At 33.9% G+C, this 15,853-nt stretch overlaps 1 protein-coding gene across 3 annotated transcripts in view; it reads left to right on the top strand.

Annotated features, from left to right (window-relative positions):
* onecut2 (one cut homeobox 2) overlaps positions 1–14,045 on the top strand; it is a 17,040-nt gene extending 2,995 nt beyond the window's left edge. The window contains exon 2 of one of the 3 annotated variants that reach the window (XM_016251985.1): positions 13,474–14,045. In XM_016251985.1, the coding sequence (XP_016107471.1) occupies positions 13,474–13,772 (299 nt within the window). In that variant the 3' untranslated portion in view covers positions 13,773–14,045. The remainder of the gene's footprint in view (positions 1–13,473) is intronic. The other 2 variants (XM_016251986.1, XM_016251987.1) reach the window with 2 other exon arrangements.
* Positions 14,046–15,853: the final 1,808 nt, after the last annotated feature.

Here is a 15,853-nt window from a genome sequence, read left to right as displayed (position 1 = left end):
ATATATATATATATATACACACACATATATATATATACACATATACACATATATGTACAATATTTAACAATATTTAAACTGCAAATAAACAAAGTTTTATGGAAAATTTCAAACAAAAAGTAGTTATTTTTTTAGGTGACTTATTGAATGTAAGTAAATGAGTGTCATTGTTCATGTGACTCTTTGTACAGACGGTCAGATTTTCTTGCTTTGATTGAAGATGTTGTTTGATCTTAAATCATGATCTTCAGGTTTTGCACTTTTAGAGTCTAACTTGTCATTAAAGTCAAATGTTATTTAGAAAATTTGAGGACTATGAAATTATACATTTTTATAGCATAATATGAAATTCTCTTAAAAATAGCAATTGCACATTTTCAGTTTTGTAGTGCTTAGTTGACTCCAAATGACCTGGCCGATATATCGGCAAGTGACTAGTTAGAATATCTAGTTGAATATGTATACTGTCACAATGAGGTTGTGTCGGATTAATGAATTTGTAAGATTTGAATATAAAGTGAAAGCAAAGATGCAAAACAAAGATTTTTAATGCTGGGCCAATCGGGCATCATGCTGTCAATGTGTTGTTTTCTGGACTACTCAAAGGGCAGAACCAGGACAAAGAGATCAAAATCCCAGGCCAGCACTGCTATTTATTTCCGTCCTGTCGTTCAGTAATGTGTGTGAGTTATGTCACTTTCTCAAACAAATATGTGTTGCTGAACGACGGCAGATCGATGCGGGTAATCTCTTAAAGATTAAAAGGGCATTAATGCTGGCAACAATAACATAAACGTGTGCACCCAGTTCGCATTGATCTGGAACCCGATCCGGACTTGTTCCAGTAAAGCTGACGCTGGAAGAACGTTCCCAGCAAGCCGACTGACTCCGTGCTAAAAAGACTCCTGGCGGGCTATTCTGAGCCGTGCTTGTTTAAAAGGATCATTAAAGCTGATCAAGCCGCCTGGATGAGACGCGAAATCAACGCATAACCAAGTGTAGATGTTTTCCAGAGGATGTTTAAAAGGATGCGCCCGGTGACCTTCACACAAAGACCGGGGTGATGCGACGCGCCTCACGGCTCCAGAGAGGACGGCGTCAGATAATTATAATGGCATTGCGGTGCTTTGAGGGACCTTTTAGTGATGAGATTCTCTTCTCAACCCAATAAGTGTGTAACACGGGCCAAGAGAGTGAAATAATCCCGGCAGAAATATGATTGGGCCCGACTGGTTTATCAGATACTCTTGTCATTGTGGTCAAGCTGCTTTTGATTCAGAAAGCAGACTAATCCAATCTCATGGAAGATGTCCTAACATTATTTTATGAAAAAACAGCATTGCCTGTTGTATCATTAAGATTATGCAGTAACGCTTTACAATAAGGTTTCATTAGTTAACATTAACTAATAATGAACAATACTTCTATAGCACTTAATTTCAACATTTACAGATACTTTCTAAAAAATCTGTGAACTAATGTGAACAACAAAAAAAAGTATTAACTAACATTAAAAAAGAGTAATAGATGTTGTTAAAGATGATTGCTCACTGTGAGACCTTATTGTAAAGTGCTACAATGGCTTTCTTTAATATTTTAGATATTAAATTAGATTAATTTAAATTAAATCATGTTAATTTAGTACTGAAACTTCAACTGTTACGCATCTGTGTTTCACTTGTATATTCCAGAGACACATTAATATTCTATGGTTTCATGTTTTTATATCTATAATGTATTTTTTATCTATAATGTATGCGTTTTACTCCTCTATAGCTCTCTGAACAGTTCAGATAATTTAAAAAAAGTATTTTTTTGCCACATAATTCATGTAGTCATGTTGCAATCAGTCCAATCATATTTAAGCAGATAAATTCTATAGTGGGGTCTAAAAGTCTGAAAATGCTTCTAAATTCTTAAATTATTTCAACATTTGTCATTGCAAATGATACCAGCATATTAATTTTTAATGAAAAGTTGAAAACACTTGGGGGAAAAAAGGCTTCATTTTATGTCAGAACTGCTTTGTTTTAAAATGTTTAAAATTCTAAAACTGTATTTGTGTTTCTAACTTGTGCGTCTCACAGTATGTGTTTTCCTCCTCACGGATATCTTCCAGCACAGATCTCTGAAGCATGCATTCATGTTCTTAAATTATTTCAACATTTGTCATTGCAAATGATACCAGCATATTAATTTTTAATGAAAAGTTGAAAACACTTGGGGGGAAAAAAGGCTTAATTTTATGTCAGAACTGCTTTGTTTTAAAATGTTTAAAATTCTAAAACTGTATTTGTGTTTCTAACTTGTGCGTCTCACAGTATGTGTTTTCCTCCTCACGGATATCTTCCAGCACAGATCTCTGAAGCATGCATTCATACAGCAGGTTGTTTTTTAGTTTTGAGGTGAAGTGATGTGATTATCTCTGTGTCAGGCTCTGTGTCTTGTGATTGGGGGATCGCCGTCAGCACCGGTCTGAGCAAAGGGCAAAGTTTTTGGTCTCTCAGCCCCACAAAACGGCCCGTGATGCTCCTGTCAGTAAACGAACAGCGAGCCAAAACATGTTTTTATAGAGCGAGTCTGTGGGGGATTCATTTGTCTGTCAGCTTTTATTTTTATTTGGGTTTTATTCTTGCATTCCAGCGGCTTTCATATTAGTGGTCTGTAGATGAATGATGTAAATTAACTTTTCTTCAGTGTATACACCATCATGTCTCTTACTCTGCTGTGGCTTGCTAAAAAGAATAGGCAACTTTTAACTTCAGCTATGAGGAAAGAGAAAGGTTCATGTTTGCTTTTCTAAAAGCTGATAAGAGCTTACGTAATAAAACATGACCATTATTTACAGTTGGGTCTTATGTTCTTTTAAATACAGCTTTTGTTAGAGGAATAGATAACGAATTCTGGCATCATTTATTCACCTACATGTCATTCCAAACCCGTTTGCTGTTATTTTTTAAATTTAGGTTTTAGGTTTGTACATTTAGGTTTATGCTTTTGGCAGATAATTGCATCGCATTCCTTGGGAATGAAACCCATGACTTCGGCATTGCAAAAAAAAGAAATAATAATAATAATAATAAAAATAATAATAATAATAAAAACTTCAGGAATATATTCATTTTAATGCAAAAAGAGAAATCCTGCATTTTTATGCAATTATTTTGCATATAGTTCATATAGTCATATCTGTCAATCTCCAGAAAGCCATGAAGTACTGTAAAAACATTCATATGCCATAGTATGGATTAATGGTATGATTTAGTGTTCTTGTTATTATTGGAGCTACTAAATAGATTTTTTTAATCTTTGTATGGAAATAAGCTGCATGAATATCTACTTTGATCTTTTAAGGATAGAAAAATCTAATGGGTTTGGATCTGCATAAAGGTTGGATAAAGGATGACAGATTTTTCATTTTAGGATGTGATGCAATCAAGATTTGTGTACTTTTAAGACAGGTTGCTTCTTGCCAAACAAAGATACGGATAACAAAAATACCTATCTAAATAATCAGTGTTGCTTATTTACCTGTGGCACTTTTGTGCATTTGTAAGCATTCAGTGTGTTTGTGAAGCTGATTGGATCGTTGGCTTGTTGTTGACGAGTGTTACCTCATCAGCATTGTTTCAACACACTGTTTGTGAACGTTCTGATTGGCTCTATCAGTGTGCTGATGTTTCTGTCTGGCAACAAACCTTTGAACCACTGATGTCATCATTTGAGACCCAGATGAACTCTGACCTTTTATTCACTTGATCAGAGAACATTTGTTCTGTTCCTTATGGAGATCAAGAGATACAGTGACACTGCACTTGTGTCTCACGTAAGGACACTTTTTTGTTTTTGTTTCATGCATTGGTCAAGATTTTGGGCTGTTTTTCGTCCATAAAATGTCTTTCAGACAACTGGAAAGAAAACATCCAAAATACACATTTCAAAAAATTATTTTTATTACGCTTTACCTATTTGCATCTGAAGATTTCGATTTCAATACATATGTTAAAAGTTTTTTCTCCACTTCAGCAGAACTTACAGGCACCAAATTTAGCAGTTTTATTTCTGTCTATATTCTGAAGATTTTTACTGAGGGGTTTGTCTATATATCGTCCGCCCTGATTTGTATAACATTTTATTCCTAAAAACATGGTAAAATGCAAATATATATTAAACACTGTGAGTTTCTTTCTCCACTTCAGCAGCACTTACATGCACCAAACGTAGCCGTTTTATTCCTCTCTATAGTCTGAAGATTTTTACTGAGGGGTTTGTTTGTATATCATTCACACGGATTTCTATAACATTTTATTCATAAAAACATGGCGAAAACCCATATCTTTTAAAGACCTAGAGTTTCTTTCTCCACTTCAGCAGTGCTCACTTGCACCAAACTTAGCAGTTTTATTGCTCTCTATAGTCTGAAGATTTTTACTGAAGGGTTTGTTCATATATCATTTGCTTTGATTTCTATAACATTTTATTCTGAAAAACATTACAAAAATGTATTTTTTCGTTCTGTTGACTTTTCAGAGTGATGAAAAGAGGTATCCAAAATCCCCTCTATAAAAACCTTCTCCTCTAATGTATCGACAAAATGAAACAAGAATTTTGTACCTGGCTTTATCCAATGTTCAGATTACTTTTCTGGAATTCCATGCAAATTAGTGCATTTTTAATTACACAAGGCCTCACTTGCATATTTAAACGTATCAGAAATTTGTTTTACAAAACAGTTGTCTTAATACATACTTCCCCAGTTGATTAATCAGTACATTATGTATTTGATAGAATGTTTACCCTATTGCCTTTAAATTGTCGGAATATCATTGCATTAGATATCAAATATCACAGCAAGTGTTGTTTTTGTTTTTTTAAAGTTTTATAGCCAAAATACTTAACAGTATGATTTGAAATGATAAAACAACAGTTCTAAAATCACCAAAAAAACACCAGTTGATAAAAAAGACATTTATTGCAGAAAAGATCCTGCAGTATTTCAGACGTGCACATACTTGATATCTTTATGCATGTGATTCATGTGAACAAATATTTTTTGTTATTTACAAAATAACTGTATTTAGTTCTGGCTCAAGCAAGATGATCCACTGCAGAGAACACATGACTCTGTCTCTCTCTCAGTTTCTCTTTCCTTCCCCTCCTCCATCTCTCGGCGAGGTGTCCGGCCTCCACATTAAGGATATCCGCACATGCACAGAATGACACAGCTAAGTGCAAGACTACAGCATAATGCATTTAGCAAGTCCTCTCGCTCTAACACACATACACACACACACACACACACACACACACACTCACTCAGTTCACTTCAAGAAGAGCGTATGCTTAGAAAATGGTTGATGTTGAGATCGGAAGCATTTGAGCAGCCCGGCGTTCGCACCAGAGATCGCACGACTGTGAGAGTATGAAACACTAGCCGAATTAAAAAAAGAGTGATTTTCTCTCATCTGTTATGGGGAGGTTTCAGCGAACAAGTGAAAACATCATTACTGATCGTGTTTTGTGGCGAAATATTGATCTGATGTCACCCACCGCTCTCATTCTCTCGCTTTCTTTGTGTATCTCTTTTTCTCCCTCATGTAAATCTGATGACTTTAAGATGCATGTGACTGGACATTTAAAGGTTCTGTAAATGGCATTAGAAGTGCTTCAGCTAACGAAATTGAGTAGGGGATTTTTATTTAAACTAGTTTTAGTCATTTGCATTTACGATTTTTAGAGCAAACTTTGACTTATAATTAGTGATAGAGCAATATTAACCAGGCTGATTAATTGACTTATTTTCATTTTTTATTTTATTTTATTAGATTATTGATTCTATTAAGTCTTTTGGGCAACATATCATATCAGTGTTATTACAGTATAGTATATACAGTAGCATAGTATATTTGAGATGCTATTATAATTTTATTAATATTTTAATTGTTTTTATTTTACTGTTTGTTGTTTTTTCATTTTATTTTTCCTTAAAGTTTTAGTAATGTTTTATTTTTTGCCATATTTTTGCCAACTAGCTGAAATAAAATGGGTTTAAGTTTTTGTTTATTTTATTTTTCATTGAATGTTTATTTCAAGTACCAAAAATGCTTTAATGGATTTAGTTTTAGTTAACTATAATAACCCTGATATATAAAATCTGCTGACAGCCTAATTCAATACATTTTGTGTAAATATTGTAAAATAAGTGTTTAAATCTCTCTAGATATCTGCACCCATTTTGGCAGATCACTAATTCTCCGTTTTGATTTTTCTTGCATTAAGATCATGCAAATCATCAGATCTCAAGGTTTTCTGCTTTTGTCTTCAGAAACTAGCTTCAGCTGCATCCGCATGTATAATTCAGTGGTGATCAGACAGCGGTTTGTTTTTGTGAAGTCATGGACATAATGTACCGAGAGAGCTGGCAGAGTAAAACTACAACGTGAAATTTACCTTAATGCATGTTCCTGGTTTTATAGTCAATGATTCATCAGTGCATCTCATTGCAGTAAAATGTAATGGTTTGCTCTAACTCTGAAAAGACTTTCCTTATCCGCTGACATCATGTAGGCCGTGTCGCTTGATATTAATATTTCATGTGTGTTGCATTTGTTTTTGTTGCGCTCTTTTTCCAGGTAAAAGAAAATAATGTATGAGTAATGGAGTCGGAATTAGTCACATGAAACAGAGATGTAAAAATGTGGCACTGATTTCAGATTATATGAATGAATATAAATACATTTAAAGGTCAAAAAATCCTTCAGGAATGATAATGGAATATGGATTCAGTCCGAAAAGGACAAATAAGATTTATTGGGTTTATCAGTAGCCAGTACATTGATATGTATTATAATAATATAATTGTTAAAAATTCACAAAACAATGTTTTACTAAAGTTGTTTGCTGATGCCAATAGCCTTACAATGGCCATATACCATCTAATACTTACACAATTTGTTTATTGCACATAAGAATCCTCAGAGAATCCTCAAATATAATCCTAAAATGAAAATCCTGTTTTTATTCTAATTAATTTATCTCTGAATTTCTGAAGATCTAGAGGATCTTAGACAGTGTATATATTTTTTTTTTCAGCATTGCTTCCAAATTATGATGCATATTCCATTAGCAATCCTTTGCACAGTTATAGTTTATTATTGTTAGTTTTTTAAAATTTCCATGCATTTTGCTTGATGTTTTTCAGAACAAATAGAAATGAAATTGTTTATTTTTCCCCCCAAATTTCTATTCATCCTGTTGAATTGAAAATAATTTGAGTACATTTTTATTTGATTTATGTTGCAGTGTTTCCAAATTTTTCCATTAACCATCAGTAGCATTCCTTTAGGATTTTTTTTACTTCAAATTAAATTCAATCTGATTTCTTACAGATTTCAATATACACAGGCTGATGAAACAGACTGGTCCTTGGGTTCCTCATTAATTACTGAAGGTGTGGGCTGATACTCAATACAGGCCAGAACTGATCGATTTCATACGGCCGGGTCTTTCAGGGATCCGAGCGAACGACGGCGGTGTGGTTAGGACCGTTCCACTGGACGTTTCCTCTCACACACATTGATTTACATTTGCCAGCGAGCAAAGATAAACCAGCGGTGTGAGAGCAGCTCTTACCCGTTTGATGAAAGGCCATGGAAACCTGAGGTATCGATCGGATTGATTGAACTCTACCCCTTTTAGAAAAGCCCAAAGTTGACACCCCTCTCCCACAGCGGAAATGGTAAATCCCTTTGAATAATATAATTGCTTTTTTGATCGCACTGTAAAGCGCCATGAGATCCCGTCCTGATGGAGTCAGTGTTGCGTGGACGCCCATTGACGGCTGAGATTGCGTCTCCATGTGTGTGTGTGTGTGTGTGTGTGTGTGATCATTTCGGCCGCAGTAAGCAGAATACCAAATGATGACGGGGAAATTCACTGCTCTACAAAAGCAGCAGTCTGGAGCTTTTATCCAGAGCAGCACTGAACAGAAAGCCATCAGGGCCTCATAAAGAGAGCTGGGTTTAGGAAGTAAACATTGATCCTTTATTTTACTAGAGAGAACAAAAGGAGAAAGTACAGCTGCCTCGTACACAACAAAGACAACTAACAATAAAGAAGAGTGTTATTATGAAAACATTACATCTGAATGCTTAAAATGTCCAGTTCTTTAAAAATGTGTTTTCTTGATTATACCAATGTTCCATATTCCATTCTATTAGCTGGAAACTGTTACATTTGAATGTTCTCTAAACTTCCTGAAACAAGTAGGCCTAGTTACATTTTAAAAAATGTTAATCGAACATCCAGCAAAAACGTTTAAAAATATTATTAATTAAAAAAATACAAAATTATTTATATATATAATAACATATTAATTTAAAAATAAAAAAATATTTTTTAAATGATTTTTAAATGTTTTTCTAAATGTTCTCTGAACATTCAAAACGTCTCTTTCAAACGTGTTAAAAACATATTTTTGATAACGCAAACATTTAGGCGAAAATTCCATTTGCAAACATTATGCGATTAATGAATTCAATTACATTTAAAAATGTTAGTTGAACATCTAACTAAAACGTTTCAGAAAAACAAATGTCTGTGCTAACATTTTGAGAAAATGATTACATGTGTTTTAAGAACGTTTTGTTAATGTAAGCATTGTTAAGAAAACGTTATTTGTGAATGTGCAAAATGTCAATTTTTTTTGAATGTTTAAACATTTATTTTTTCTTGGTTATGCAAACGTTGAGCCAAAAGTAACGTTTCTGTAATGTTTGCAAAATGATCAAATGGAACGTTCCCTTAATGTTTCCAAACAACATTTTAAAACACAGCTGTTCATAGAAAGAACTATGTTTTCATAACTTAATAAGAATATTGGCGAAATGTTCTTAGAACATATTGTTCCAAGCTGGGATGACTGATGGACTAAACTACTCATTATCTATATTTTTACATAAAAAATTCCCTAAAAATTTTGTACACACATATGTGTGGTTGTGGGTGCGTGTACTTTTTTTTTTTTAGGGAATTTTTATGTAAAAATATAGATAATGAGAAGTTTAGTCCATCAGTATATATAGGATGAACTATGAAAGCTCGTGCAAATCATTGCAAATAATGTGGGCATTAATGGGTTAATGGAAGTTGAGGATAAAGCGCTGAATGTCTGTCTGAGTTTCAGATCCCTAAACACTCACTTCTGCGTTTCTGCATCAATTATACATGCAAAGTGTGGAAAACTGCTGTGCATTTGGTCTTTATCAAATATTTAGTTTAAGCGCGTTGTGATAGGGGCCGGCGAGGGCTTTGTCGTTTTTACACACGCGAGTCTCTTGGACGTCTGATTGCAGAGCTCAGCAACTTCTTCTGCCTGAGTGCAAGACCTGCGCTTTCTCACACTCTTTACACTTGGCCTGCTGCCGCCTTCATTTTATGACAAATGGGTCTGCACTGCGTGTGTGTGTGTGTGTGTGTGTTTGTGTGTGTGTGAAAGAGAAAGCACGTCTGGTAATGAGGGTGTGAATGCAGCAGAAATGAAAACACACACACACACACACTGTGTAAAACCACACTGGTGTGTGTGTCTGCCTTTATTTACACCATCGTTTCCTCTTACATAATAGTTTTGTACTCAATTGAGCTCTTAACCTGATTTCTATTGATCTGGCCCAGGCTCAGTTGTGCATACTTAATTCGGAGAAGTAATCAAATCAAATCTTGACACACACACACACACACACACACAGGTAGTGCTGGTAGAAACAGTAGTGTTTGTTGTTTGCAGATGAAAATATGTTTTAGTTAATTATTAATGCTGTTGATTTGTATTTTGAGTTGTTGCATGTGATTCTTCAGTGCAGATTTGTGGCAGAAGTGATGTGATTATAGTCGAGCATTCAGGATTTTCATTCATCTTTGGATGAAATAGAAATTAAAAAAATAATTTAATAGATGTTACATTTATAAAAAAATGTTTTTAAATATTTTTTAAAGAAATGCATTTAAAAATATATATTTAAAAAATGTATTTATTTAAAATATTTTAACAAAAAAATTTATATTTATAAATATTTTTTTATTTTATGGATTGAAATAATTTTTAAATAACAAAAATTATTTAAAAAATGTAAATTAAAATACTAAAATTAAGTACAGATTTTACGTTAAGTAAAGTCTGTTTAGTACCTTGTATAATATACTGACAACCACCAAAATAAATAAATAAATGAATATATAAAAAAAGAGAGAAAAAGACAAGTTTATGAACGTATTAATATATAGAAGGTGCACAAAACACCATCATGGTAACACACACAACCCTAAAATAATGCAATAAACATTTAACAACACAAGATGTAACATAAAACTCTAATGTACATAGATGATTATAAATAACTAAAAAGAAACGTAATTATGAAAAAAAGATCACACAGGAAGTTTCAGATTTTTCACTGTAAATTATAAAAGTATTTTACTGTAAAATAGCATGAAATGTCCCATTAGATTATATGTTCGTTTACTTACTGTTGGTTTACCTATTTTTAGAGGTGTATTGAATTAATTCAGATGTGATGATAAATACTTTTGTTGGACTGTAAGATAAAAATATTTGTCTTTTTAAAGGTGAATGATTTGTAGACACACCTGAGTTGTGAGTTGGACAGTCTGCTGTTATATTTATAGTTTTTCATCATAGTTTTCTAGTCTTCTGGATTTGTTTTGCATGAAATCTATGTGAAGTGCTTCAGCTTTAGCGGCGTTTACCGAGATCAGCAACAAGCTCACACACAGGTCAGCAAAATCCACAATCATTAAAACTGTAGAAACACTTTCATACACATTAATAAGAAATTCTGCCCGAGGCCGTGATGAACTGTATCCTACAGATATACTGTAAGCAAAGCTGTTTTAAATTGATTGACTTCTTTAGCTATATTGTATATGAAGTGCTTTGCAAAATTATAAAGCAGCACAAATTATAGAGCCAGATGCTACACATAAGTCCTGTTTTAATTGCTGGACGGTTTGTGTATTTACCATTGAGTCTGTGTCTGAAATGAAATACTAGCAGAGCACTTACTATTATTGTGCACTATATACTGCCTATTATTTATAGAAACAGCATGTGAAACAGTATGCAATAAGAGGTGATGACATGAGTGGTATGCATTTATTATCGCAGAAATCCATTATATTTAAGATCATTTGTTTTGCATTTTAATTCAGTTTTATGTAAAAAAAAACAAAAAAACAAGTTTTAGTTGTCTAATTAAATACGGTGTCAAAAAATAACTTAATTTGTCATTTTAATTCATGATTTTTAATGCATCATTTTTATTTTATTGCATTGCATTTTAATTCAGCTTTGTGTGCTTTGTGTAAAAAAAATGAACATTTAACTGTCTAATTCAACAAGTGTCAAGGAAAAGATCTCTGGTTAATTTGTTGTTTTTAATGCATAATTTTTAATGCATCAATTTATTTTATTTTATTGACTTGCATTTTAATTCAGTTTTGTGTTAAAATATTTAACTGTCTAATTAGATATGATTAATTTATCATTTTATTTCATATTTTATTTAAATTGTTTTAATTGGTGCAATCATTTCCACTTGTCAGACATTAAAATTGGGCCCAAACACACAATAACTGCAGATTAACAGATAAATAACAGAATAATGCATGTTTATTCTCATATCTTGAGAGCAATTTTGTTTCATAATGAAAAATATAAAGCAACTGCATTAGAATTTAGTTCAAATATATCCTGAAGGAATAAGTACAGGATTCAAGGAATTAGAAATGCAAGATAAAATTAAATGGATTGCATTGTGGGATATGCTTTGTATACTGTACATTTTGCCAAATGTTGCCGGTCATTCGTATCTATTAAAGCACACTGTGTACAGTTTTTACATTCTGCAGAAAGAGTGCTAGTGTATACTGTATGTAATCCCTCGCGCCTCTCTCTCTGTGTATCTGTGGTGTTTGTTGTTGATTTGTTGATGCTGTCGGTGTAGATCAGACTGGTTCTTCTCGCTCTGGGTTATCTGGTCATTTTCAGGTGATCATGTGTTTTTGGTCTCTGGAGTCTATCGTGATAAAAGACCCTAAAAATAAAGCCAGCAGCTCCAGGTGAACAGGAGTGAATTACTCTGGGATCCGTGGTGGTCGCAGAAGCAATTACCTGGAGAGGATCTTTAGCTTCCTCAAATCATCTACAGCTTTCCTGTGAGACGCACTGATCACAGAGCAGATGTTACGCTGTTTGAGTCCTGATTTCTGAATGAGAATCTGCTAAAACACATCTCAGGAGGTTTGCTCTAATGCAGTGTCGTTATACTTTACTAAACACTAAACTGAAACTATGAAAAAAAAAAACATTTGAAATATTTTGGCAACTCTCTGATATAAAATAAGTTTAAAAACAAACATTGCTAAAACACAAACTGAAATAAAAGTAAATTAAAGCTAGAAATAATTGACAAATGCACATACAATTACTAATACTGAAAACTAAACAAAAGCGAAGTATAAATATTTAAAAATATATAAAAATGACAAACACAACAAAATTACTAAAACTGAAATAAAAACTCAATTAAAACTAATAAAAATGACAAATGCACATATCGAAATTAATACTAAAATAAAAAAATTAAAGCTAAATAGAAATATAAAAAACTAATAAAAATGACAAAAGCAAATAACAAAATTATTAAAACTGAGATAAAAATTAATTAAAGTTTAATAGAAATAAAACTAAAAAATAGAAATAAAATAGAAATAAAAACTAACAAAAATGACACATTTTTGCACATAGTTACTAAAACGGATCAAATTAAATTTAAGCTAGAAATAAATAAAAAAATAAACAAAAGTTACATAAGCACATATCACAATTACTAAGCCTAAAAGTGAAATAAAATAACTTTTAAAAACAAAAATGACAAAAGCACATAACAAAATTACTAGAACAAAAACTAAAATAAAAGTAAATTAAAGCTAAATAGAAATAAAAAAATAAAAGAAAAACAACAAAAGCACATTAAAAAAATACTAAAACTTAAAATGTACAAAATAAATGCTATTTCAAAATGTTAATAAATACTATAATAACACTAGGGTTGCAAAAAGGTGGAACATTTCCAGTAAATTTCGTAAACATTCCAGAAATTTTGGAAACGTTCCAGGATTTTTTTGAATATTCCAGGGGATGTTTGGAAGTTTTCCACCCCTTTGCAACCCTAAATAACACTGATGGTGCTAATCATAAATAACACGGTCTAATTGTCCTTTCTGTCACTTTTTTGGTATTTTCTCTTTTATGTCATTCTAATCTGATAATCCAAAGGTTGTAGGTTCGAACCCTGCATTAACTGTTTAAGTGTTTGCTAAATGCATGAATATAAGTGTGATTGACTCTGACGTGTTTCTTCTCTGTCTTTTGTGTCTCCTTTCTAACAAACGAAACCCCCGAAGCGTGCAAAAGAAAAGAGCAAGACCCGAGCAAAGACAGGAGCAATACACCAAAGAAATCGCGGCTGGTTTTCACAGACCTGCAGCGGCGAACACTTCTGGCCATCTTTAAGGAGAACAAGCGTCCGTCCAAAGAGATGCAGCTGACCATCTCGCAGCAGCTGGGTCTGGAACTGAACACTGTCAGCAACTTCTTCATGAACGCCCGCAGACGCAGCCTGGACAAATGGCTGGACGAGGGGAGTCCGGGCAACATGTCGTCCACCTCCAGCACTTGTACCAAAGCGTGATCAGGTGACGGTCAGTTTTTAAGAGGAGAAAATCATTCCGAAGGGCAGCGAGAGGAGAGAAGCTGCTTACCGGCTCGAGTCGCAGTCAAAAACACACCGATCTGCTCATCCAAAGAGCTAAACGCCAGGAAAAACGCTGAAGACAAAACCAAAGGGTCTGCATTTCACATCTACATTCACTCGAATTAGCTTTGATTTTCATTTCCTGAAGAGAGTGTGTGTGTGAGTGTGTGTGTGTGGAGATACTTTAAGCTATAAGGATGAATCTCACAAAAACACATCCAGGTCACATTTAATGCAATATTTTACACTGCTAATAGAGTATTTTGTCTTGTTTTCCAGTACAAATAGTATTTACTTGAGAAACAAAAAATATTAAGTTTTTATCTGACAAATCTATCAAAATTAAGTGAGTTTTGCTTTAAAAAAACATTGCCAACGTGGTCAGAAAAATAAAGTGAATTCAAAGGGAAAACAATTATTTGAAATACAACTATAAAATGTACAAAGGTATTATACTAATATGCAATAATATTGATTATTTAAAATATTACAAATTTTGTTTTCCTTCTCAAGTAAATATATCTTGATGTAAGCATTTTTAAAAATTTGTACTGGAATACAAAAAAATACATTTTTTGCAGTGTAATTGGCATACAGGCTTTTTAAACAAGAACAACAACAACAATAATAATAATTTTTATTAGTATTAATAAAATAATAACAATTCCCACAAATTCCCATTGTCGATTATTGCTCCTATTATTGTTACTGTAATACAGTCATTTTTATTACAGTAATCAGAATTTATTTTTTTTGCATTATGGTAATGCATTTTGGAGTGAAATATGACTTGCATGTTCTTCTTTGTGAGATTCACCAATCACATAACCACACAGGTTTAAGATGGCATTGGGTCGCAGGTTTTTCTAACACACCGAACCTGGCGTTAGAAAAACCCCCGTCAGAAACACAAAGCACAACAAACGTGAAGGACACGCCGACCGCAGATCTCTCACACCGTTATTGGCCGGCCGGGTTTGTGAGCACAATCCTGAAGCACATTAAATTTGCAATAGAACAGGGGCTGGACCACACCGATTGTTCTTCTATGGTTAAAAAAACAACTCAGGATGATACGACCGAAGAACAAGCATCTCACGAGCTCAACACACTCAATGAATTGCATTGCAAAACACACACACATGCATCGCTGTATGTTGTCATGACTCTAACTGTATTAAGCTAAGAAACCAAACACAAGTGAACTGGCATTGGTGATCAGGGCCTTTACAAGAGTTTAAGAGGACAATCTCCACACCAATGCCTACCAGTTTAGCTTTCCCAAAGTGTGCATGACTCCTTCCCTCATAGTTTTAGCTCACTTTCCAATGGAAAAACCAAATCCACATACTAGCTCTTTCATACACACATCTCAAATTCCCTCGTCCTCATTTATTATTGAACCGATGGACAGAGCCGGTAAGCAGTTCTCTCCCGGGTTACGCTTGGATCACTCAAAACGGACACTAAAGACGTTTTCTATTTATTGACAAATCGACACCAAAGAAACTTTTTCTGCACCTAACTGTTCTGCAAACGAAAACTGTTCAAAGGAAAAAAACAAAAGCCAAAAAAAAAAAAAACGACAGCGACAAAGCGGGAACGCCGAGCCGTCGTCTTTGTTGCGCTCGGATCGGTGGAGACTTTGGAAGCAGAATGGGATCGGAAGGGTTTTCAAATGCGACGGAGCTGTTCCCACGGCAACGGAGAATGATGCATCTCTCAAAACAAAACAAGATTGTCTTTAATGTGTGCCTATGCAGTTTTTTCAACCAAAATGGAAAGAACAACAAAAACCTCATCAGCTACAATACCAAAGATTCAGAGTTACTCCCGCCGCAGTTCCCTTCAGTTTCCCGTCCCGCCTGTTCAGGCGCACCGGCGCGGCGCGGAGGGGATCGCAGTGGCACTTCTCTCCAAACATGGGTTGTCTAGGGTTCAGCGTTTGGCTTATTTCATCCTTTTTGCAGCTAAAACTAAAGGTGTAACTCAGCCTGATGGGCATACCAAAGATAAAC

This window comes from Sinocyclocheilus grahami, unplaced genomic scaffold, assembly GCF_001515645.1.
Source record: "Sinocyclocheilus grahami isolate Dianchi unplaced genomic scaffold, SAMN03320097.WGS_v1.1 scaffold1080.1, whole genome shotgun sequence".
NCBI lineage: Eukaryota > Metazoa > Chordata > Actinopteri > Cypriniformes > Cyprinidae > Sinocyclocheilus > Sinocyclocheilus grahami.
The sequence above is the reverse complement of the archived record's forward strand: the minus strand, read 5'-3'. Positions and strand labels throughout refer to the sequence as shown.